This window comes from Trematomus bernacchii, unplaced genomic scaffold, assembly GCF_902827165.1.
Source record: "Trematomus bernacchii unplaced genomic scaffold, fTreBer1.1, whole genome shotgun sequence".
Classification (NCBI taxonomy): Eukaryota; Metazoa; Chordata; class Actinopteri; order Perciformes; family Nototheniidae; genus Trematomus; species Trematomus bernacchii.
The window spans coordinates 9,478,625-9,504,049 of record NW_022987803.1 but is presented as its reverse complement, the minus strand read 5'-3'; the positions used below and the strand labels follow the sequence as shown (position 1 = coordinate 9,504,049).

General features: G+C 39.4%; 1 protein-coding gene across 1 annotated transcript; it reads left to right on the top strand.

The window, feature by feature from the left end:
* The first annotated feature begins 39 nt into the window (after positions 1 to 39).
* On the top strand, positions 40 to 25,137 carry tshr (thyroid stimulating hormone receptor). Its single transcript, XM_034150543.1, has 10 exons — positions 40 to 209; positions 7,306 to 7,377; positions 8,830 to 8,904; positions 15,213 to 15,287; positions 16,769 to 16,843; positions 17,409 to 17,486; positions 18,061 to 18,129; positions 20,087 to 20,164; positions 23,090 to 23,278; positions 23,697 to 25,137. Exons 1-10 carry the CDS (start codon positions 40 to 42, stop codon positions 25,135 to 25,137), a joined length of 2,322 nt encoding a protein of 773 aa, XP_034006434.1.
* The last annotated feature ends 288 nt before the right edge of the window (positions 25,138 to 25,425 follow it).

Below are 25,425 nucleotides of genomic sequence, written 5' to 3'. Positions count from 1 at the left end.
AGTTATTCTGAGCCGCCTGACAGCAAGCAGCCCTCCAGCATGCAGGTGATAACATGCGTGTTGTTTACGCTCGTCACTCTCCATGTGAGCACCGCGGCGGAGGCTGACTCCTGTCCTGCTGTCTGCGAGTGCACTGAGTGGAAAATGCACACAATCTCCTGCCGTGACATTGATATTCTCCCCAGGTTTCCAGCAGGCACGGAGACACTGTAAGTAGGCGTACAAAACGCATCTGTAAAAGTCATTTTGCTGCTTTTTCTTTCATGCATTTTGAATGTAAAGTGCTCTTAACCCCAAGGAAAAATCATTATAATATCATGAATAATCCTTCAAAGTGCTCCCGCAGGGACTTTGAGGCTGTCTGTGATGTTAAGTAGCTATTCCATTTTAAAGTATTATTTTTAGTCTATTATCTCTATGACTAACAAGATATGTTAAAGGTTCATGATTTACTTGAAGTAGCTGGAACACTAAACGTACAAATAATTGATAGGTGTAGTTTAAAAAAATACATTTTAATGACTGTAATGATTAATTTATTTGAACTCTTTTTATTACCTTGAATAGGAACTGAACCATTATTCCACCAGAATATAAAAAAATCATATAAAAAAACAAAGCAGGTATACAGGTAACTCAATAGGTATAAAAGACAACCTGAGTATCTCAAACATATTGTGGATTTTCTTTTTATTTGGGGTAGTCTTTAGTGTTTTCTTTATTTTGCATCCGTTCAATTATCATAGAACATGTACACAACATTAACTTATATCATGATCATCATATTATTAATTTCCAATGAATATTTTAATTACACATTTACTGTAGCCGTTAAAATATGAGGATGGATGGAGGGAGATTTGCAGAAGGCTCCAGGGTATTTAAAGTGTCTATTTTTTTTTGGTCAACCCTATTATGTGCAAATTATAGAAAAGATAACACCTTTGGAATGATGGGCTCATTCTATTCGACAGCTATCAGACTACACTTTACACTAAATAAAGTGAACTGGATCACACTATGCCCACTCCTCTTATTTAATAAATCTTTACAGTAACATCATTATCACAGCACGGTAATAATTTGTTGCCATTAGAGATGCAAGTTATATATATATAAGAATTGGGTATTGAACAAGTAATCGTTTCCATTAGACATTAATCTGTAAAATAGTTTTTAAAGAATAGTTTTGGTCGATAAATTGTCAGAAAATAGTAAAAATGTCCATCACAATTTATAAAAGTCCAAGTAGAGGTCTTTACATGTCTTGTTGTGTCAGTCCAAAACACACATTCTATTTATTCAGGTAAAAACTAACTAAAAGGAAATGTCCATATACAGCAGAGACATGCTTTGATGATTACTCTAACGATAAGTTGATTATCATAATAATTGGCACTTTTTGAGGATCAACTTATCAATTAGAATTAATGCTTAAACTATAAAATGTCCGAAAATTATGATAAGCATTGCAATCTGAGTGCAATATGGCATCTTTATATTGCATATTTTTATCCAATTCAAATCTGTGCAATTTACAGTGATATACGGTGTAAAGGGGAGAATAACAGAAAGTTGTGTTCAAGGCCTAACACCTTCTTTAACTCATGTACTAAAAAAAGAAATGACAAATCTTAAATAAAAAACCTTGTTATAACTACATTTTTTAGGATTCTGTTAGCAGTTGGCCAAAAAAACAACAGAATTGTAAAAAAAAAAAAAGTATAACCAACAGCTGTTAAGTCTGCAATCTGCCTTCTTGATACTTGAGACCCTAAACTAAAGAATGCGTCATAATTCCCTGGGAGCCGACATTATGTAATATGTCGGGGTCAAGTCTGAAAAGTGTAGCGGGGCTTCTACAAATCCTAAATTGCTCAAGTGCAAGACAAAGATGATGCAACAGAGAGCGAGCGGCCTTGAGTGATGGAAACACATGCCCTTTAGAGGGACTCAACTGCATGTGTGGAAACATAGAACTCAAGGAGGTAGAAGGGGGTATTTCCATTAAATAAAAATTGGGCTTTTTCTAGAATTTAAAATACTTTTCTCTTTGATTCTCTTACACAAACATTTCTCAGAATCACTCATGTGGGGCTCACAAATGTCCTGCGCTGTGTTATGATAATGATCATTCCTTTCTTACAGTTTATCAGAACACCCCTCCATCCACTTTGAATTGCCTCAAAAAGCACCCATCACATAAAATTATCTCCCGATCACTGACCCAATTCACTTGACCACATGCCCCGATGTCCCCTTAGACTTCCTCACATTCCTGCCCAGAGTTTACCCAGAGCCCTCCAGGAAGATAGATAGACATGAAAGCATGCCACCAAGCTAATGATAAAAAATACCTGCCAAATAAGCCCAAAATAGACTGTGTATTAAGCGGGATCTTCTAGCAAATGAGGCGTGAGGGAGATTTTGTTGTTCACACAATGAGGAATGAAGCCCAGTTCAGTTCCACTGATGCCAGCTAGGCCAGAATTAAAGTCTCTGAAGATTCCAGGTTTTGTTTTGGTGGGGTCAAACTTCAACTCAAAATGTGTGTGATATAGGAACCTTGTCTTTTGGTCAAAATGTTCAAGTCCAACTAAAAAGTAAAATGTGTAAAGTATGAAGCTACAACTGGAAGTTGGTTTGTTAAGCTGTGCTTAGCATAACGGCTGGAATCAAGAGTGCACAGTCAAGTACAGAAAGCATTGTAAAAGTGCCAATTTGTTGTTTTTAAACTTTGCTTACTATATGGATTAAGCACATTACATATTGAGTGCTGCAGGTTTTGAGTACGTATTTTTTATGGGATTTGGGGATTTTTGATTATTGCAGAAAAAACGTCTTGTGGCAAAACAAAGTTTGTGATACTTAAAAGTTTTGTCCAGAAAGATAATCTTCACAAATGAAAACAATATTGTAGGTTCTATAAAGTAAAAGCCATAGTTTTTCTATCAAACAAATTACATCGCAGGCGCATGACTTCAACGTCAATGTCATAGAACAAAACATTTTTGTTAACCTTAAACCTTTTTTCAGACATAGAAACCCAATCAAAAACCAATGACTTTCTGGACGTTAGCTAAAATCCTAACTAATGTATTGGTTTTAAGACTCATACCTGCCGCTCTCCATTATGTATTAATGTGCTACCTATCGATGTGTTAAAAGGCAAAATGACCTACCTCTGGACAAAGCTGGCTAGCTGTTACCACCTGTTTGCAGTCTGTGTACTAAGATAAGCTAAATGAAGCTGGTTGCTGGCTCTTTAACTATATTTAGTGTATAAATATTAGCATGCTATCTTCTCTGCTAACTGTCTGCCAGACAGCAAATACGCTTTATTCCCAAACGAATACCTTTTAAAACTTTATTTCAACATGGGTAGAGGTCAGTGCTCTCAAATTGCTTTAAAATTCCTACTCTATCAATACAATATTTTTGAAAATGTCCCATCGGCAAAGCATTTTATTAACATAAGAGTTTGGTTAAAATATTTTGTAAATATGAGACTATGTGTTGTATTCAAAAAACAAAATGCAAAGCAAGTATGTGAGTGGTGTGCATGTGTGGACACTTAAAGATTGGAGTCCTTTGTGTGCGTGTACTTGTGGAGGTTACTCCATGTGTCACTGGGAGTCAGAGAGGTAGAAAGGAAAGCACAGCCGCGCTTAAAAACCTGCGTAGCGTGACTCCCGACTGCGTCTGGTCGCTTTGGATAAAAGCGTCTAACAAGTGACATGTAATCTAACAAGTGACATGTAATGTCTGGACGATGCATTCAAATACAATATTTACCTTTTACAGCACATTTCTCAAACACCCGGAGAGCTCCATTTGAGAATAATTAAGAGGAAAAAAGACTTCAAGGGGAAAGACGGGAAAACACAGCAGCTCCAGTCTTTCAATAACCTCAGCATTTTTTAATTGGAGTTTAAACATGAGATAACTGGTTATTTTTGTCGTCCCTCGACCTCTCATCTATAAAACCGACCAAAGAGAGAAACCCCAATGCTGGTTCCTGAATGTTAACAGATGAGCACTGGGATTAATTGTAAAATAAGAAGTGGGACGTTGAACATGATGAGCTGGAGCTGAGATTACTGGAAATACTGACAGTTTCCCCACATATTCATTTGTACGATGATTTGGGTAATGGAAATCGTGACTGTAACTTCACATTCTGCTATAATTATCTTGCGTTTTTATAAAAATAACAAGTATAATCTTGAAAAAATGTAATTAAACTGTTTGATTTATATTGCATGTCCAATAATTCTCACTGAGAAGACATTAAAGCATTGCTACTTATATAAGTTTACATTGAATCACACTGCAGGTTCACTGTGCATCAGAATATGTAAATGACCCTCTCTTCCAGTCACCACAGACCTTTACACATCAAAAGCCCATAGTAAACACAGCTATGTTGTCAATCAAATGCTGGCCGTATCATGAATTATGTGGCTTCTCCCCACTTCAAACTCAATTCCCAACCTGTTTGTTTTCTCAGGTTTCAATCCAAAATGACAAATTGGGGGAGTAATTTTCTCCTCGAGCTCTCGAGATGGGCTTGTTGGTGTTCTCTCCGCGCTCCCTAGAGAAAATGCCTGCTGGTTATTTGGGTTTGTGCGCGGTGGTGAACCAGCGCAAATCTGACTGGGGTGTTTGGTGTCAGGGTCTGCTCTGTGTCACTCTGTTTGTTTGAGTTTGTCAGAATGCATTCAGGTTGCTGTGCTTCCATGTCTACTGACTAAAACCCCCCATGATTCAGTCTCATGGGCCAGATCTCAGCCTCTGAATTAGTCTATTGTTCCCCTGATCAACCAAAGGTGCCTAAAGACAGTCACGTATAGGCTGAGTCACCGTTACGAACCTGATTCCAAATAGATGTATACATGGAACAAGCTCTGAATGTATACTCTGCTGCGGGGTGGCCCTGGAGTTCAATATGACATCAACACATGTGGCCACCATCTTAATCTCTTTTCTCTATTACTCTGTTGTGATTCCCATATCCAACACAACAAAATATGTAGCTTGATCACAGGAAATAAATAACACGTTTTGACCAGCTTGGTAAAAATGCCAACAATTTTCTCAAAACATTTTGGGAGATACGCTTATTACTTCAGCCAAGGAACAGATTAGTGTGGGCCAAGGAATAACCAATTTAATCTTGAAGCAGATCTGCAACATTCTACAAATACACACATTATTTTTCACCATTGGAAACGACCATAGCAAAGGTCGTGTTCTATTCTAGTTTACTTTAGTTTATGGGAGGGGGAGGGGAGACCAGGTGCATGTAGCGAAAAAAGTATTGTTACAGTGGATGAAGGGGGTGGGGGTGGGGTGTCTAAAGTCAAAGATGAATCTTGATTGGACCAAATGTGACCCCGAGTCACCCACAACAATTCTGCTGGGTCTTCCCAGACCCGAACACCAAATTATACACTTTTCTTTTTAGAGACCTTCAGACTTGGCCAAAATCTGTCTTGTAGTGTTTATCTAGCTGTTGTGGAGGATATCATGAAGCCTTAGGCGCTTTCACACCGCAGAGCGTAGTTATTATATAATCTTAACTTGAAACGGGTCACGGGAGACCCGAACACAACATAAGGGTTCATTGGCAAAAGCTAGATTTGCCGTTTACCATGCTTTTACAGTAGCCTTTATGCTAAGCTAAATAAGCCAACAATCTTTTTTGTTATGTGGGTAGTATTTATCTTCTCATTTAGTTCTTATCAAGAAAGAGCCTATCTACAAAAAGGTTAAACTATTTATCTTTAAACATTTTTTTTAAATTCTTACAAAAATGTCTCCTCCATTCATTCAGAAACAGCAACAAGCTAACAGGTTTGACTTTTGTGTAAAATGCAGGACTATAGATCATGTTATAAAAAAAGATTCCCTTTTTCAGTGCGACTGTGGGACAACACTGTGGAGGTCCATTTGTATGACACGTTAAGGTCCCAACCTTCATTTCTGAAACATGGTCCTAAACAGACCCAGACATTGTTTGATTTGGCTGCCAGCGCAGGTCCAGTCAGATCCAAGGCTTTGTTTTTTCCCATGTTCCTAGAATAGGGGGTCTGTTTCACCATGTGCTTTGAATAAACCTTTGATCTGATTCTGAAATTGACCCTCTTTATCTGCCTTTCTCTTTTGCTCTTCTGTTACTTTTAGATTTATTTTTGTCTTGAATTATTGGACATTTGACAGACATTCTAAATGTTCAATTTACATTATGATAAGAAAATCACTTTAATTAAAAAAATATAATTTTGAGTAATGCCTAATTGAATTTCTAAGTAATGGATACCAATTATGTTGAATATGAAGCAACAACCAGGAGATGGTAAGCTTAAAGACTTGAAACAGGAGGGAAAAGTTAGCCTTGCTCTTTCCAATGATAACAAAATCCACCTAGCTGGACCGCTAGATCCACTTACATCAAGCTAAATCTAAATTTGTACAAAAACTGAGGTGTAAAAAAATCAACTACAGTATGGGGATGACTATTACTAGGCCATGAGCAATTGTAAGTCAACCAGTTGAGACTTCAGGAAGTGCTCCAGACCAGAAATAGCATGACACTTCCTTCTTTTAAAGATAAAACAAACACAATTTAACTTTTTTGAATTTTTATATATGAAGGTGCTGCTTAATATACCAATTCAAGCTGAACATGAAGCAACGACCAAGAGACGGTTAGCTTAGCATTAAGACTTAAAATGGGAGGAAGATGCTAGCCTTGCTCTTTCCAACAATAACAAAATCCACCTGTACTGCTAAACCCACATCCATAAAGCTAAATCTAATTTGTTATGTCCTTACAAAAACTGAGGTGTAAAAACACAAACTGGTCATTTGACGAGGAGTTATGGAGCTGACTATTACTTGGCCAAGAGCAATGCAAAGCAACCAGCAGAGACTCCAGGAAGTACTCGAGAAAATAGCCTGGCACATTGCAATTCGTAAAATAACTATATATTGTCATCACAGATCTAAAAAAATACAATTTAACTTGTTTTTGATAATTAATGTGCTGCTAAAGAAATGTTGTTACCTTTGGGAAAACTTTGGGCCGTTTTCAGTTTTTATGCTACGCTAAGTTAAGCTAATTGGCAGCTGGCTCTAGGTACACACAGATGTGAGAGTGGCTTTCTCATTTGCCACTCTGCAAGAAAGCTAATAAGCATATTTGGCAGCATGTCTATTACTTCTCTTTAAAAATGTCAAATATAACATCAGTGTAAAATGTGTTTGTGACAACTAAAAGGTCCGTCTTTATTTTCCAACCAGATGGCTTTTTGAGACCCGCCTGACATCAGTGCCAGCAGACGCCTTTGCCTACCTGGTCAACATCTCATGGATGTGAGTGGCAATTTATTCAGTGGCTTTATTACATTCAAGGCTGGTACACTTTTCATTAACTGCTATTCTAAAAAAAAAAACCTTCACGGTGGCTCTCATCCACCTGTTGCCTTTTCAACTGCTTTGCTTAAAAAATGGGAACCAATCCCAGCTCCAAACTGCCCACCCACTTTCCTTTCTGTCTCCCACCCAAGCAGCTGATATGCTCTCTGGTTAGTATTAGCGCTGGCTCTTAATCACAGCTGGAAGCGCTAATGCTTTCCTTCAATAGGAATGTTGGTCCTTCAACCACAGTAGAGGTGTAGTCTCTGTGTAAAGGTAAAATATACACTTGATCCCCAGCCGCTGAGTCCGTTGTCTGTGCCCAAGTCATGCATGAAGGGATAAAACATTTTCAGTAAGCCTTAAACAGCCACAAGTGTGCTAAGCCAGTTTCCATTTACTCGCGCTTTCACACCGGAGTACTTTTACCCGTACTTTTCCCGTTTAGTTCCGTTAGTGCCTGGAATTTTGCGTTCACACCGTAAAACTCTGAAAAGTTTTTTGAAGCCGCCATTGTATTTGCTGGCATTAGCATTATTAGCATTAGCATTAGCCCCGCGCACCAACGAAGAGAGAATAACTTATGGCAAAAAAAAAAAAAAAATGGGAGCGGTGGAGTGATGAGGATGTGTCGGCGTTCTGGCGATTTACTCGGAAGGCTTCAGAAGCCAGTCCCCAACTCCGGGGACTTCGGGTGGCAGTATACGCCGTGAAGTTGTTTGCGGCCTGCCAGTAAACCCAAAGCAGAAGAAGAAGAAGTGACGTCAGCGGCTTCATTTGCGTAATCTTCCCTCAGGGAACTTATTCCGGTGTGAACGCGATCGGCTCTTAGTTCCATGGAGGTACTGTGCTGGGAACTAAGTGCTGGGAACTAAGTAGGCCTACGGCAAAGTACTTGGTGTGAAAGCGGCTTTTGTTTGCTCTTCAGACAGACTGCATAGTATAAAATACAGCAAAATGGCTGCCAAATTCTCAAACACTATTTTTTTTCTGTTTAGTTTGCCAACATTTATTTTTTGTTAAGTGCCTGTAATACCTATAACTATAAACAGAATATTTGTTTTTTTTCTAGTCATTTCTAAGTTTCGTTGAGTGCTAAGTTCATGGTTTATTTAAAAGGCATACTTGTTACCAAGTAATAACAAATGGAAACAGAGTGACTGATGAATAGGTAATGTATATGTGAGGTGCATTCCTAAAAATTACCCATGAGGTTCGAGGCTTTAGGCACGTCGGGTTGATAATATATCCAGGAAAGAGTTGCAGGCTGTAGAATCAGAGCCACACACTCATTTATAAAAACATTATATTTCACCATGTAAGACAGATGGTTGAAAAAACATCATCATTTTGATATTACAACGCCATGTGTACTTAAGATTTGGTATAAGCTCTGTGTATTCCTTTCAGATATATATCGGTGGACGTGACGCTGCAGAGGTTGGAGAGGCACTCGTTTCACAGCCTGAAGAAAATCACCCACATGTGAGTAACTAAAGGAAAATGGCACACTTTTTATCGATCCTCATTGATTAAGCTGTTCCATTTGCTCTCAGGAAAGAAACAAATGCTTAATTTTGAACCTTGCCAGCAGCAAATGGAAGCAAAGAGGAAAAAGATTAGAAGCTTATTTCAGTGGCGTGTTCACTGAACTGCTCCTTATCAGAGCTGTTTAGACTCTCTCGCATTTCAAGAAATTGACGAAAACTGACCCTGTTGTGGCAATTGTTTCTCTGAATTAGATGCGAAACAATTCAATTTGATTTGATCTGCAGCATTATTACTGAGCTTGGTATAAACAGAGAAGTAGAGGCCGAACAAAAGCCAGTATTTGGATTCTCTCCTCGTCTTCCTCATGCTCCAGCTCTTGTTAAGGTAGCTCAGGGGAAAGAAAGGCGAGCAAGGTGCGCTTTATTCTCAATTATGGGATAGAGATTTATGGCTGAGTCTCCGGGTGGACCACACACTTTCCAGCAGAACACCTCCTAGCAGTTCATATATTATAAGACTTCCTGCCCATGAGAATGATTTGTTCCAAGTTACAGCAGTGTTTGTGTGTATGCTATTTGTTTCCACTCTTCAATTACAGCATCGAATGTGGACATGTATAGCAGTTTGACACGGTAGCTGGGATTAACAGCGACATAAATGTATTTGACATGCCTCTATGGGTGTGTGTGTATCATTTACCTGTCATTTTCATCTTAATTATCCTTCCTTTTAGTCTCTACTTATTAGGTGCCGAATTCCAGACAGCGAAATACAGACAGAAACAATAATTCAAGCTGCGAGCTGAGGGTTGTATCAGTGTTCTGGGGGTGTATTTTGGATCTCCGGGGCCTATTTGCCACTGATTGGTGTGGTGTAGTGCCATACATCAGATAATGGCATCTCTCTCAGGTTTCCTTCAGGGTCAGACACAAATTAATGCTCTGCTTCCTGTTGGAGGCTTGAGGCCGACAGCAGCTGTGGATCTAAAGACTGCAGTCTGAGCCCAGATATTCAGAGGGGGCTGGGTAAAGTTTGTATCATACCACCATCAAGTAAAACCGGCAGTGTCTGGAATTCCTGTTTTTTTACTAGAAAAATGTGAAGTTTTTTTATATAGTTAAATCTCAGTCTTGCTCATCTAATTGCAAATGATGTGAGTCCACTAATGATCAACCTATGCATAAACCAACAAGTCCTCCAACTCATACGACCAAAGGTCGATTGTTCAAGCCCTTATTACGATCAAATAGGTTGATTGTTCAAGCGCTTATTACGACCTATAATCACGTTTTAAAGTTTTCGACCTCGAGTGCTCCTGTTGACTGCAAACGCTCCGGAGGGTCGTATATTCACAAATAACCCTCTCTGGAAAATCCTAAATTGTAGGATAGTTTGGCCATCAAAATGCTTTTTGATTAGATTTCTAGCGAGAAGTGTATATTGTACTTTTAGAATCCATGTCCAGTGGATGTGTAGGATCTATAGTTTGATAGATATTACGAAGATGATTTGAGGTCTCACCAGGAGAACGTGTAACGGCAGCGTCCATGTAAAGTTAGCGTCAACCCTCTCGGGGTGAAAACAGTATTTCCGGTCTCGAAGTTTTCATAATAAAACCGTATTCCCCTCACTGTCAAATGATTTTAAAGCTATATCTGCAGTACTCATCCACTAAAAAACATCAGTTTATCCTTGTGAATTACACAACATTAATTGGTTTAAAATGTGTACAATGCTTTTGTGTTTTTCCCATAGCTTTTTCCCTTTCGATTCTGAGAGACACATTTCTTTTTTCAGAGGTTTTGATAGGCTAAAACATCGAACTACCCATAATCCTCAGCTATCGTTGAAGCTCGGTGATTGGATGTTTTAACCGTAATGCACGTTTACCGTTCTGTTTTAATTTCCGTTCTGTTTTAATTTCACAATAAAGTTAATAGTAATATTATGTTTGATATTATTATGTTTTATTAACTAGACCACTGGGTCATGTTTGGTGTTACAAATATCAAAACAATATATGTGTGGATAACAAAATAAATCCGTCATAAACTAAACTGGAAATTATACTGGAAAGTATAATTTATTGTGTTAACACTGTAAACTTGACAGTTTTTTAACCCGAACTACCTAGTGGTTAAAGCACGTTATTGCATTTTTTTAATAAGGCTTTTTTTAAACATTAAAGAATACTTTAAGTTAAGGTCTTCTTTTGAATAAGAAAAAAAAGTTGGGGGTATCAACAGATACATATTAAGCCTGACAAAGTACTTAACGTCTAATATATTGCATAGTTTATTTTGGCACTTGACAATCACCTTCCCTGAATTTTACTCAGGTGTAACTAAAGTCTGCTTTAAGGGTCGTTTATATTTCACATCATTAATCAGAATCTGCAAAATAACTAAAATAAATGTAGTGGAGTAAAAATACCAGGTTAACCTCTGAATTGTAGTGGAGTAGAACAAAGTTGCACATGCTGCTGTAACAAAAACATTTCCCAACTTGGGATCAATAAAGTATATCTTATCTTATCTTATCTTAAGATGATCGATGGCTACTGCCATATTTGCAAAATGTGCCTCTGAACCTTGACAAGTGCATGTTTCAGGCTTATCAATTAACAACAGGAGGGGTCACAGACATAAGACCAGCTGTTAAATAAAGCTCTTCTGACCTTAGCTGTCATGTGGGTATATAGTAATGCTGCCCATTATGGACACAAGCGATTTTCACCCATTTATGAATTATATGTTTTAAAGGTCCCATGTCATGCTTTTCTGGTTATTATTGTGAGTTATGTAGCTTTTTATGCATGTAAACGGTCTGCAGAGTCACAAACCCTCAAAGTACACCCTGTAGCGAGTAAAACTCTAATGCAGAAAATACCTGTCTATGCTGCCCCAGAACGCCTCGTTGGGGATTTCTCTTTTTCCATTGTTTACTTCTTGGGTATAGTGATGTATTTCGGGTATAGTGACGTAACATAACGTAACGTAAGCGGAGCCGTTACGTTTGGACCAATCCGCGGACTTCCTCACAAACACACACTCGGCAGGACGTTGCGAGGCTCGCTGCTGCGAGGAGCGAGACACTGTGAGCTGGCTCACTGGTATGGGGTCGGCGAGACAGCGAGACACCGCGGAACTCTGCCTGGGCACACACACAAACTCCCAGCCAGGCTGCGGGTGTGTGTGTGTTTCGGGCTAGGTTTCGCTGTGTCTCGCTGTCTCGCAGACGGCCACTGGGCTCACAGGAAGGGGGGGGACAGGAGCTCCAACAAGCCGTTTAAGACAGAGAGTGAATACACATACTATACAGAGATGCTGTATGAGAAACCAATGTGAGTTTGGAAAATTGCACAATTTAAATGTATTTTAGTATACCTAATTATGTTGTGATGTCCTTTTTGTTAATTATGTTGTGATGTCCTTTTTGTTTTCTGTTGTTTTTATGTGTAACCAATGTACCGCAGGTCTCCCTTAAAAAAGAGATCGTTGATCTCAATGGGATTTTTCACCTGGTTAAATAAAGGCTACAAACAAACAAACCTCAACAATGGAATTATGATCAGTAGAAATGGCCATGACATGGGACCTTTACATTTGATAACACCAATGTGTTTCGTATCCCCTAAACCTCCAGGGATGTACACAGTTTAATACTGGCAACTTCTAATTATGGGAAATACGAAAACGTCTTTTAAAACTACAATTCCCAGTAGAGACGTGCCATAGAACAAGTTGCGAAACACAATAGCCAGCATGTGTAGTTCTGGGGGGGTTCCCGTTCAAGTCCAGTTTTGGATAGTCTGCCGTGGATTCATTCCATTTCAAAGAGCTCGGCGTAACCTTGGTGCACTGCCACTCCAACATCCAATCACAGAGCTTGAGGACTAATCACGGGGTTTGTCAAGCAAAGCGGATGTTGTAGTCCCAAACGATAGCTGAGGATTATGGGTAGTGTAGTGTCTTCGGCCATCCTAAACTCCGAAAAAACTATTTGTTTCTCCGAATCGAAGGTTAAAAACACAAAAGCATTGTACACAATTTAAACCAATCAATGTTGTGTAATTAACAAGGATAAACTGATGTTTTTGAGTGGATGAGTAATGCAGATATCACTGTGTAATCATTTGACAGTGAGGGGAATACTTCCGGTTTTATTATGAAAACTTCGAGACCGGAAATACTGTTTTCACCCCGCGAGGGTTGACACCAACTTTACATGGACGCTGCGGAAAGACGTAGTATATTAACGTTCTCCTGACGAGACCACAAATCATCTTCGTAATATCTATCAAACTATAGATCCTACACATCCTCTGGACGTGGATTCTAAAAGTACAATATACACTTCTCGCTAGGAATCAAATCAAAAAGCATTTGAATGGCCAAACTATTCTACAATTTAGGATTTTCCGGAGAGGGTTATTTGTGAATATACGACCCTCCGGAGCGTTTGCAATCAACGGGAGCATATGCCGCAAATTGTTGTTTCTTACACGACCACTAGAGGTGCTAAACTTTAAAACGTGACTATAGGTCGTAATAAGCTGCTGAACAATCGACCTATTTGGTTGTTTTTTGGAGAAGGACAGGCTGGCATAAACAGTTTGAGAAGGTTTTTAAATCTTCGTTTATTTTTGAGGATCCCCTATCACAACGAAATGTATGTATTTGATCTTTACAGCAGCAAGAACAGCATGTTGTTTGTGTCAACTACTTGAAATAGAGTGGCAGTTAAAGCTGCTTTTATCAATATTTTTTAATTAACTGGATGGCAAATGGAAAAGTAGTCGCTTTGGCTACAAATCATTAGCAGACGCTGCAGTTTCCCTCAACTTTATGGAACTTTTGAGCGTCTTTAAGTTGATTGACCTGGCTTTACAGCCTGCAACCTAATCCCATAACTTTCATTTCCCACAAAAAAACTCAGATAAACACACTGTTTTCTACCTTTTCAGCACCAAACAGCAAACTAATTATGTTAGTGATTAGTGAACATAGCAGCCAGCCATTTAAAAGCCATATTGTGTTAAGGAGTTGGTGGAGACCAAACCGTAGTTTAAATTAGAGAGTATATTGTCTATTAGCCAGAAATATCATTCTTAATTAATGGTTAAGTTACCAGGTGTCTTTTGGAAGACTAAAAACGTTGAAGTGTTACAAAACAGAAATGCAAATTAGGTACCTACCATCAACTGGTTTGGAGAGAAGAGCAGTTTGCAGTGTAGGCTGCTCTTTAGGCAGTGCTGTAAGTTGGCAGTAAACAGAGTAGAAGTAGTAGAGTTTGCAAACCAAAAACAATTCACCTCGGCCATCAAACCCATCTACGAGACAAAAAAGCCGAAAGATCTACTTTGGTTACATTTCTATCACCAACCACAAACAGCTAATCAGCTATGTGAGTTCAATGTTCACCATGCCAGAAATATTTTGGCATAGGCGTTTCCATATCACATTGAACGCATCTAATATTTTCAGCCAAAACCACCTCAAACAAGCACACATGTATGTTTGCGTTATTGAGGACGTTTTATAGAATATGTCGTTTCCATTCCATTGCCGTTAGATCTTTTCTGACTGCTTAGTTAACGCCACCGACCAGTTACTATGGCTAATATTTACACAAACTTTATCAGTAGAAAATCCAAGTAAAAGAAAATCGAATTCTAAACCCCACCGTATGACCGACCCTCTTGGGTTCAAAGGGTTTCAACAACTCAGCCAACTAATGTTCTGCCACTCAGAGTTTTATAGTCTGCTTGACAGACTATGTCATTGGTCATTGGTTACATTGGCTGATAAAACTGCCTTCAACTCCTTCAGTGAAGCTTTAGTCTTTGTACAGCAGCCCTGGGAAGAAGAACCTCTCCCACTGAGTGACTTCCATTGACCTGACCACATCTGTTTGGTGGGCTGACTGTGGTTTGCCAGGTGTGTGAAGAAGGGCCAGAACACACGATCCAGAGCAGCGCATGCCATGGCCTCAGACAGCAGAGGGAGAGAGAGGTGTTCAGTCCAGTCCAGGGCGGACCAGAGTAAACACACTAATGAAACACTAATTGAACTCAACTTCCGGACCTGGCTGTCTGCGCCGAGTTTCCCTCCTCTCGCACACTGGCATGCACCTTGCCCTGTCCTGTCAGCAAGTTTTAAAGCAGTGTGTTTCCGAGTGTGTGTCCTAATGATTTCATAGTGTCTACCACACACACTTCTGTCATTTACTTTTTCTCTGAATGAGTTGTTTTATGTCTCTAAGTCCTTATTGAAGACTCTTTTGTTCTGTCTTGTCTCCAGACAAATACGTAATGCACAAATTCTGACCTACATTGACCCAGAAGCCTTTAAACATCTCCCAAATCTCAAATACCTGTGAGTATTTTTCATTGCATGCTTTAAAGAATGTCATTGAATTCCACATATGGACAGCATTATAGTAAAAGATGAGGGATCTATATTTAAAATGCTTGAGTCTGGAAATCATTTTAACATTGTGGTCTATTCATAGCTTTGTGTTTATCAGAATCAGCAAGAAAAGTGACTGCACACTCTGAACCTTTTTAGAAAATATTAAATGTAACTGGCCTGATTTCATTATTACTTATTATAAGTCCTTTAAGACTCCCTGGCTTGTAACCAGAGAAATGCCAGTAAATGAACAACCTTAAATACTATGTTCCGATAAAACAAAACTGCATTGTGAATTATGCTTTCAAAGGAGTATATTTCATCCCAAATGTAAGCTTTTGAAAACTTGTTTCTGGCGCCTTTTTAATCAAAGTAAATGGATTAATAGGCCAAACAAACAAGCGTTTTTTCACCCGGGAGATAATTGATTGTGTCATATGTGTAATGAAAAGTCACACTTGAGTTATTTTAACTTACATAAGTAATGTACCTGATTAAAGTATAATCTTAACTTACTTATGTTACTCAAGTTACAGACCAAACATACTTCTTTTCACCCAATCTATGATCGTTTACAACATCTACAAGTACTTTTGTTTCATTTTACAATGCTAACCACATGCTTAAAGCTGTAACATAATGGGAACATATTTTCTTTTAGGGAAATACATTGAGTAATTGACAGAGGTGGGAGAAGTACTCAGATATTGTACTTAAGTATAAAGTAGAATTACCAGCGTGTAGGAATACTCTTTTACAAGTAAAAGTCCTGCAAATGTTACTCAAATCGAAGTACAAAAGTATTAGCATCAAAATATACTTAAAGTACCAAAAGCAAGTAGTCATTCTGCAGATTGGTCCATTTCAGAATAATATATATATTAAATGTCTTGTAATGATTGATCATTAAAGTGTTCTCAAAGCAGGTAAAGGTGCAGCTAGTTGTAATGACTTTGTATACTGCAGGGTAGCTTGTGAATCTACTCCAGGTGGAACTAAAGTCTGATTTAAGAGTAAATTATATTTCACATCATTAATCCAGATCTGTAAAGTAACTAAAGGTTCAAATAAATGTAGTGAGGTAAAAGTACACCATTTACCTCAAAATTGTATCAAGTACAGTGCTTGAGTAAATCTACATAGTTACTTCCCACCTCTGGTAATCGAGACAGCTGTTTTTGTTTTATCGGAACTTAATTTCTTAGCAGACATAGTTAAAATGAATTGATGGATATTATAAAATATAGTGCGTACTAAACTTAAGGACTATTTTTGTAAAGGCAATACTCACTATGCTTTTGCATTACACTGTTGTCTGATTGAGTCCTAGAGGATTATTAATAAGAAAATAATATACCACTTTTCATTGCATCTTAAAATGACCTTGTGTAGTCTCTGTTGTGTCTACTATATGTCCTGACTGTTTCCATCCTCTTGCTATTCAGGGGAATTTTCAATACCGGCCTTACCTTCCTCCCTGACTTGAGCAACATCCACTCTAATGACATGAACTTCATGCTGTGAGTTGCTTTAGCTTTTAAACTAAGCAAACTAATCAATATTCATGCAAATTAAAAAGTGCTTTGTGTAGCATATTAAACACATTGCCACATTCATTCGAAGCCATTACTAATGTTACCATGAACCAACATGGCTTCTAAATACTGCTCAAGGAATGATAAAGAATGAAATCATCGACTATATGTAGACCATCGTTTGCATTACATTTAAGGACAGGCATGAAGCAAGATTGAAACACAACTTTGCACAGGGATTATGGGAAATGTGGTTTCAATGATGAGAAATTGCCACCACTAACAGACCACTTCCCTTCAGAAATGTGATTTTGTCTTTTTTTGAGTCAATAAACATCTGCCTTTACGTATAAAACCTTCTGCATGAAATGAACATCTACACATCTTTCTGTCAACACCCTCTCAACTCCCTCTAATTTAATTTTCCCACTGTGTCGTAATACTTGAGAATTCATCCATTACTTTATTTCTCCCTGTGCCACTTTCCAATGAAAGGTATTTATTTGCAACACCACTTCATTTCCTCCCTACTCGGTTTCTTCCTTTGCAGGGAAATTGCCGATCATCCCTACATCACTGAGATCCCGGCCAACTCATTCCGTGGCATCACCAGCGACGTGCTGACAGTGTAAGATATCTGCAAGAGCATCCATATGCGTTAATGTAGAGAAGAACTGCTTAAATGTATGTTTCTGTCATACACTTTTATAAAAATTCATAAGAGAAACGTGAACTTGATTTAAACTGTAGTTGTTAAATGTATTGTGAACATCCTAATCCAATCTAAACCCTAAAATAGCCACTAGAATTTGTGTGGATTGGCAAGAATTACACTTTTGAAAACATGTCCTCAGACTGAACTGACTTGAACCTCTCAAAGATAGCGCAAACAAGTACACCGACACTCAAAGACCACTGGCAATCACATACAAGTGGTTAGGTTTGGGAGCAAAGGAAGATGCATTGCAATTATAATCCACAAAACAGCATGTTATAGAAAATGTTGGATGAAAAATCACAAAACTGCGCAGAAAGATGAAACCTCAACATCGAAAGTGAAATAAGTAGCTCCTACTTATCTGTCCCAGAAACAGATAAGGCATAAGCCCATGGGAAAGTATGCTAATTCAAAGGATTGTTTGTTTGAAATAACTGTTTCGTTGTGTTGATGTTACTGTATGAACTTTTTTGTTTTGTTCCAGGGTGCTGTATGGAAACGGCTTGAGAGAAATCCATAATCATGCCTTCAATGGGACTAAACTGGATCAAGTGTAAGTATTTCACATTAACTCATTACTTATGGTTGCAAAAAAACAAAACAGTAACCATCCAAAAACCAATGGATGAACTCACAGTGGCCATGTCGACTTCCTCTAAACAGCTTATGGTTGTAGATATGCAATAGGTTACTATTTCATCTGTTATTTGTAATTATATTATTGATAAATCTTGCTAATCTTTGATCATGTAAGGCTAAGAACGCCAGTAGCTACTGGCTTTAGCTTAAAGGGGACCTATCATGCAAAATGCACTTTTGTACGTCTTTTATACATGAATATGTGTCCCCGGTGTTCCAGGGAACTCACCAAGTGTCAGAAAACACAACCCTCTCTATTTTCCTCCATACCCAAATCTCTAAAAAAGGGGCTGCAACGGATCTGATAAAAACTGATCCAGCGCTACGGCTATTGGGCCAACTCCACCAATCAGGAGGAGACAGCCACGGCCATTGCCGTTCGAAAGCGCTGGAGACGCTGTAGTACATATGCCAGGCCAATAGATGGTGCTGTTCTCACTGAATCTGCCCTTGCTAAAACAGAGCTAAAAAATGTCAAATTGAGCGAAATGAGGCATGGCTAAAATGCATGATCTGTTTGGTATTTTGAAAAAAAAAAAGTATAAATATGCCTTATATAGGTATGGTCCTACACTATATTATTCAAATATAGCATGATAGGTCCACTTTAATATAAACCACACAAAGATTAAAGTGGTCTTGTCTTATCATCTCACCTTTTAGCAAACAAACAAATAGGCTTACGAGTATTTCTTATAATGTCATTTTGTACCTTTTCCAGCAGCTTCAAACACAACCTAGTTAATACACACACTATCACACAGAATAATATAAAACGTGTAAGTGGTGTAGCTACTTGTGTATTAGGTTCAAGGGTAATTTTCTGTTTGCTTTGTTTTTACTCTTGTGTTTTCATAAAATGTAACTCTTTACTCCCATTTGTTTTTTCATCTGGTAAAAATATTTTTCACTGGAACACCAAAATCAGTCAATTTAGCGGTCTTCAATTTCTCACAAAATTATGTTGCTCAGTGTTTTTGACTGTAATAAACCATTTCTGACATCTGGCATGTGTATTTCCTTTCCCACAATTGCACTACAAAAGCAGTGGGATCACAGTTGGGTCTCTACAAGCCTTCTCATATGTTCTCAAAAAGGACAGAAGCCCAGCTCTTGATTAGTCAACTGGAGTTTTCATAGGAAAATATGATTTTGTAGAAGTTGGTATCAGGAAACAGTAACCTTCCCACATGCTCTCATAGACACTGGATGCTAGATCTGTGTCAAACCTGAAGAAATCAATGTCACACTTATATACTCAATAGCCTCAGTAGGATAAATGACAACAGTGGAGGTAACCATTGCTTCCTTTTCCTCTTTTTTTGCAACATGTTTTCCTTTTTTCTGTCAACCGCTGGCCCAGAATCCTGCATATTTAGGATATGAGGTTTTAATGTTATTAATTTAAGACCCCTCTCTTCTTTTACAACACCTACACACATCTCAGGTCCCTTTAAGAGGCTAATTAAGCCATTGGTCGTATACCAGAGAGTCTTCACACATGTGTATTTGTGTTGGAGCACGTTCTGCTCTGAGGGGAGAACTGATCCCAGCACTGCCTGACCAAGACAAATACACCCCTCAGAGGTCTATTATCCTTATTAGATTTAAGGGATTTGGGGAGATGTGTAGTGTGGGTGCTCAGTGTGTTTAAGGAAAACGCCATCACATCTTATACTGTCTAATTTGAATCAACAATGTGAGTGAGACCTTTTTCTGTCATGTTTCACTTCTGAAATGAGAGAAAATAAACAGAAATGTGCGGTGATGAGGCTTGGAAAAATATGCCATGCCTCACCTCTCACGGTCTGATTGAAATGTGAAGGATACCCTTTCTCCTAATAAACTTACATTTGTGCTTTCCTGTCCAGGGACCTTCGCAGGAATAAGTATCTTACCAAGATCGATGAAAGGGCTTTTGGGGGTACCATCAGCGGCCCCTTGCTTCTGTAAGTACCTGAAGGGATTTGGACATTTGAGCCGCTTGCAACTCTGTAATTAAACACAATCCTTACCTCACATATAGCACCTATACTTATTTAACTTAAGCATGTCTAAACTCAGTTACATCCATTTTTGTGTAATTTTGTAAGATCTCTGTCGATTCATCTGGATGCTGATGACGATGACCTAAACTTTTCTTTTCATAAACAATGTACGCTAGAGGGGGTAGGACCAGAAACGTTTTTAAGCATTTCCTTGCCCCTTTTGAACATGACGGAAACTATTTTCTTTTTTTTATACCTTGAATGTTTTTTTTATTTTGCTTCTCTTTGTTATAATTATTATTATTGTTTGTTTTGTTTCTAACATGTTCAATAAATTGACTAATAATCTTAGTGATACTTTTATCATGTACCTTTTTTAACATTCCCTCAACTATCGTTTAAATGTATTCTTTTAAATGGATCTTGAAACTAGTTGTAGTTGTGGTAACCTGTAGCCTAATATAAAGAAGTCTATGTAACTTTCAAAGGAAGAAAAAGCTGTCCAATACAATCAATGTTTTTTCTCCTCCAGCCTTACTTGGTCTGGTATGATGACCAATAGCTTAGGACCCAAGGGTAGCTAAAACTGAGATGAAATGGAAAATGCCTTTTTTACAGCTTTTCTATCACATTCCTGTTAAAAAAAAAAGTGCTTCTGGTCCAGTGAGTCATTTTTCTGACCATTGGGTTTGACTTTAAAACAATGGGCACTCTCCTGTCATGGTAGGAGTGATTCATACCCTCTTTAAAACTATTTTATAGACTGTTTAATCATTGACTTCTGACTCTGATCAACAGCTGCTTGGGTAGCAAAAGGAATTTATAATTTCACTATTTAAGATGGATAAATGTTATTTTTGGCGCCATCTTGACTGTAAGGCACAATTGAGTGAGATCAACTCACCTTAGGAGGTACACATGGATTTTCTGATTTATTCTTAAGGCTATAGCGACTCCTGTTGCATGACTTTAAAGGAATAGTTATGAGCATTTTGGGAAATACGGTTGCTTTTTCACTTTCTTGCAGAGTTAGATTATGATTGATATCAGGTTTTGTACGAACAAGATATGTTATAACTAGTGAGCTTCAGAGATGTTGGATAGTGGATTTTGATACATTGGACGGAGCCAGACAATGATTCATCTTCTTAAACCTTGGCAAAAAAGGAAAGCAGTACTGCTTCAATTATTTATTTCAAATGTACATATAGCATACAATTTGAAAAGTGTATTTATCAATCAACATGTTGGAAGTGTCCTTGGGCAAGAAACGTAACCCCAAATTGCTCCCGTAGTCATGACTACAGTATTGAAGTGTATGCAAGTCGCTTTGAATAAAATTGTAAGCCGAATACCATGTAATAGTAAATAGGCCTAGTTTGGTAATTTCATTATTCACACCATGTCAAGGTAGATTTGAACAATTTCCTCACGCATCATGTGCAGACTGGATGAGCTATGTCTGCGAAATGGATAGCATATCATCAAAGAGTATAAATCATTCCTCCACAGCTGTGTCTTTGACCAGGAAATCTGAAACGCATTGTGTGCAAGCGTGGGACGGAGTAACTTCCGACATCTCCCTGATACTGTCATCGTTTTTGCCATTCTCAAGGATTTTAAGGCTTAGTCTGCGTTTTATAAGGTGTTTGATTGTCAAAACCCGTTACCACGGCTATTCAGTTGCTGTTATGGCTCTGATCTTGTCGTTAAGTGTCTGCTAAGGTAAATGGGTTCGTGTGCAGGTCTTCATCCCCCGTTCCACTGGGGAACATGTCCTAAGTGAGGTCAGCTCCATGAGGTCATGAGCTAAACATCTGGGAATGACAAAATCAGACTGACACTCAGAGTCTGTGCTGCTTTTATTGAAGACTTTCACAATGTGCCCCATGAGAGGAAAAAGAGCAGAGGGCACAGAAGTGGGGAGAGCAAATGGGACTTAAAAAGAACAACGGGGCTCTTAGCAAATATTAAATGGTTTGGCTTTTGTTTCTTTTATTTAATCGAATTAATCAGCAGATACAATGACTTTTTAATGGGTTAGGAAACTAAAGAAAGCAAAAGAGAACTTGGACTCTACTTGGCCTTTGGAAGGGGCGAATGTCCAGTGCTGAAAAGTGGAATGTCCGGATAATGGAATCACATGGGATGTCGATAAGATTGTCAATCCCCTGCATGTCTTTGGCCCGATGAGGTTGAGCTGGCTTTGGCATGATGGCCAACCACGTGTAAAAAGATGATGAAGGAGTGAGCAGTTGAGTGTAGGAAACAGATGGAGGGTGTTGTTTAATCTAGATCTCTGGTCTAATCATGTATGCCTCTAGGTTTTCTGATAGTATGTTTTTTCAAGAGATGTGCTGGGTGGTAACTGCTGGTTCTTCTCTCAGTTAGTCAGATGAAAGAATAGCATTTAAACTTAGTTAATAGCATCCATGAAGTGCATTCTCACATGTGAGGGATGTGCAGAAAATGCCATGTTATCACTTGTATTGGGGATATAGCTTAACCCCATTTGTGACCTCAGGAGTAATACAATTTAAGGGCAAAGTCCAAACATTTAAAAAGGTACAGGGTATCCAAGAAATGTCTGCGTGGAAAGTTTTACAGGAGCAAAAACCAGAATTTAAATCCAATATTTGCACACTCTATATCCAACCACAGCAACATATTTTCCGGTAGAGAGGAAGAAGAGCAGAGCGGTGCAGTCTGTGGAAATATTGAATTTTATAGTTCTGTTAGTTTTGACCCCCAAGATTTTAATCATTCCTAGCCCAAAAAGTACCCTTGAAAAACTTAAAATAGGGCTTTGCCAAGAATGATCGCATGCATTGAAGTTAAGATCTATAATAAGGCATCTAATTCTTTCATTCCCTTGTTGTCTCAAAGAGACGTGTCCCTAACTGGGATCACCTCCCTGCCAGCCATAGGTATGGATTCTCTCCGGAAGCTGACGGCGCGCGATGCCTGGGCCCTCAAGAAACTGCCACCCATCGAAACCTTCAAGCACCTCACCGTCGCCAATCTCACCTACCCCAGCCACTGCTGCGGCTTCAAAAACTTCAAAAAGAAACGAGGGTGAGCTTTCGTCAATTATTCACTTTGTGTTCTTGAATGTACTTGTGAAAGTCAGAAAAGTGGAGGCATCTCAAGAAGATTGTCCTTGAAAGACCAACTGCATCCGATAGAATGTTTTTGTGTGTTTGGATGATCTACCACGGTGAGTAGGGCAGCTGCACTTGTATGGTGTGGACTTTGGCAGGGATTTAATCAACTCTGACGTGTTTACCTATAACTTCAAACAGTGCTGGCATAATTAGTGTCACTCATTGCTGTTATTGTAGGAAGAAGGTTGAGCCAGACTTTTCTTCAACTGGATATAATGTAATGAGTTCATTTGACACTTAGCGTGAGTGAGGGTTAAAGCCAGGTGTGTATCTGTCTAATACAGGACTAGAATATTACTTTATGGACTCAATCTGTTTGTGTTTTACAGCTTTTACGAGTACATTCTCTGTAACTTCACTGCTTTCTACGACCAACATCACAAGCGCTCTGTGGGGCCCCTCGGCATGCCTTCCCTCCAAGGGGATGATGTTGTGGAAACAATCCCAGACCAGGAGCCAAGTGACGGAAGCCACAGAGACTCCCAGCAGGACTGGAGGAGAGGTGACTTCCATGGAAGCCTCCACTACCACGCCTACTTTGGGGGTCAGCCAGATGATGATGTGGGTTTTGGAGAGACCCTCAAGAACCCCCAGGAGGACACCAGCCAAGACTTCGAAGGTCCTTACGATTATGTGATGTGTGAGGAGGGAGTGGAGGTGAAATGTGTACCAGAGCCCGATGAGTTCAATCCTTGTGAGGACATAATGGGTTTTGGCTTCCTGCGAGTGTCCGTGTGGTTTGTGAGTCTGCTGGCTGTTCTGGGAAATGTGGTGGTGCTCTTGGTTCTGCTCACCAGTCACTACAAGCTCTCGGTCTCTCGCTTCCTCATGTGTCACTTGGCCTTTGCAGATCTGTGTATGGGGATTTATTTGCTTCTTATTGCCTCTGTAGACCTCCACACGCAAGCAGAGTACTTTAACCACGCCATAGACTGGCAGACGGGCCCTGGTTGTGGACTTGCAGGGTTTTTTACGGTCTTCGCCAGCGAGTTGTCTGTCTACACCTTGACGGTGATCACTCTGGAGAGGTGGTACGCTATCACCTTTGCTATGCGTTTGGATCGTAAGCTGCGTCTGCACCACGCCGCAGCCGTGATGCTAGGCGGCTGGATCTTCTGCCTCCTTCTGGCCCTGCTCCCATTGGTCGGGGTGAGCAGTTACCAGAAGGTCAGTATTTGTCTCCCAATGGACACTCAGTCCACAGTGTCTCAGATCTTCATCTTGTCAGTGCTGGTCCTCAACATCCTCGCCTTCCTTGTCATTTGCGCATGCTATTTTAAGATCTACTGCGCAGTCCATAACCCTCACTACCGGTCTGGATCCAAGGATACCAACATTGCCAAGCGCATGGCTGTCCTCATCTTTACTGACTTCTTATGTATGGCTCCTATCTCTTTTTACGCCATGTCAGCCGTTCTGGATCGACCGCTTATCACAGTCTCCAACTCTAAGATTTTATTGGTGCTCTTCTACCCGCTCAATTCCTGTGCAAACCCATTCCTTTATGCCATCTTCACTAAGGCCTTCAGAGGGGACGTATTCATCCTCCTCAGTAAGGTGGGTCTTTGTCAGCAAAGGGCACAGCTTTTCAGAGGCCAGACGGTGTCGTCAAAGGGCAGCAGCGGGACGTCTCAGGTCCGTAGGGAGAAGGATAAGGTTAGGAAAGGTGGAAGCGGAGGCCAGGAAGAGGCGCCCATCCACCTGAAGAAGAGCTCCGGACATACCTGCCAGCAGACGAGCCCTGAAGAGAGCCAGAGCCTGAAGACGTGAGACAAACACCAGCTGGAGCGAGTAAAGCAAGACAGGTTCAGGTGGGAGAGGAGAGGCCTTGAAGTGTTTGTGGACAGATCTGTTTGGATATTTAACAGAAAGCTCTACTTTTCTATCTGCTTCAGTTTTCAGGCCAAGTTCAGCTGTTTTGACAATTTCGGCTGTGATGATTTTATGGTTCCAGTTGTTGGAGAATATCAAGTGTCACTGAAATGCGAGCCGGACTTCATCTCACTCAAAGTCCTTTGTATTTGGAGGGACGGGCTAGAGAAGGACAGCAATTATTCT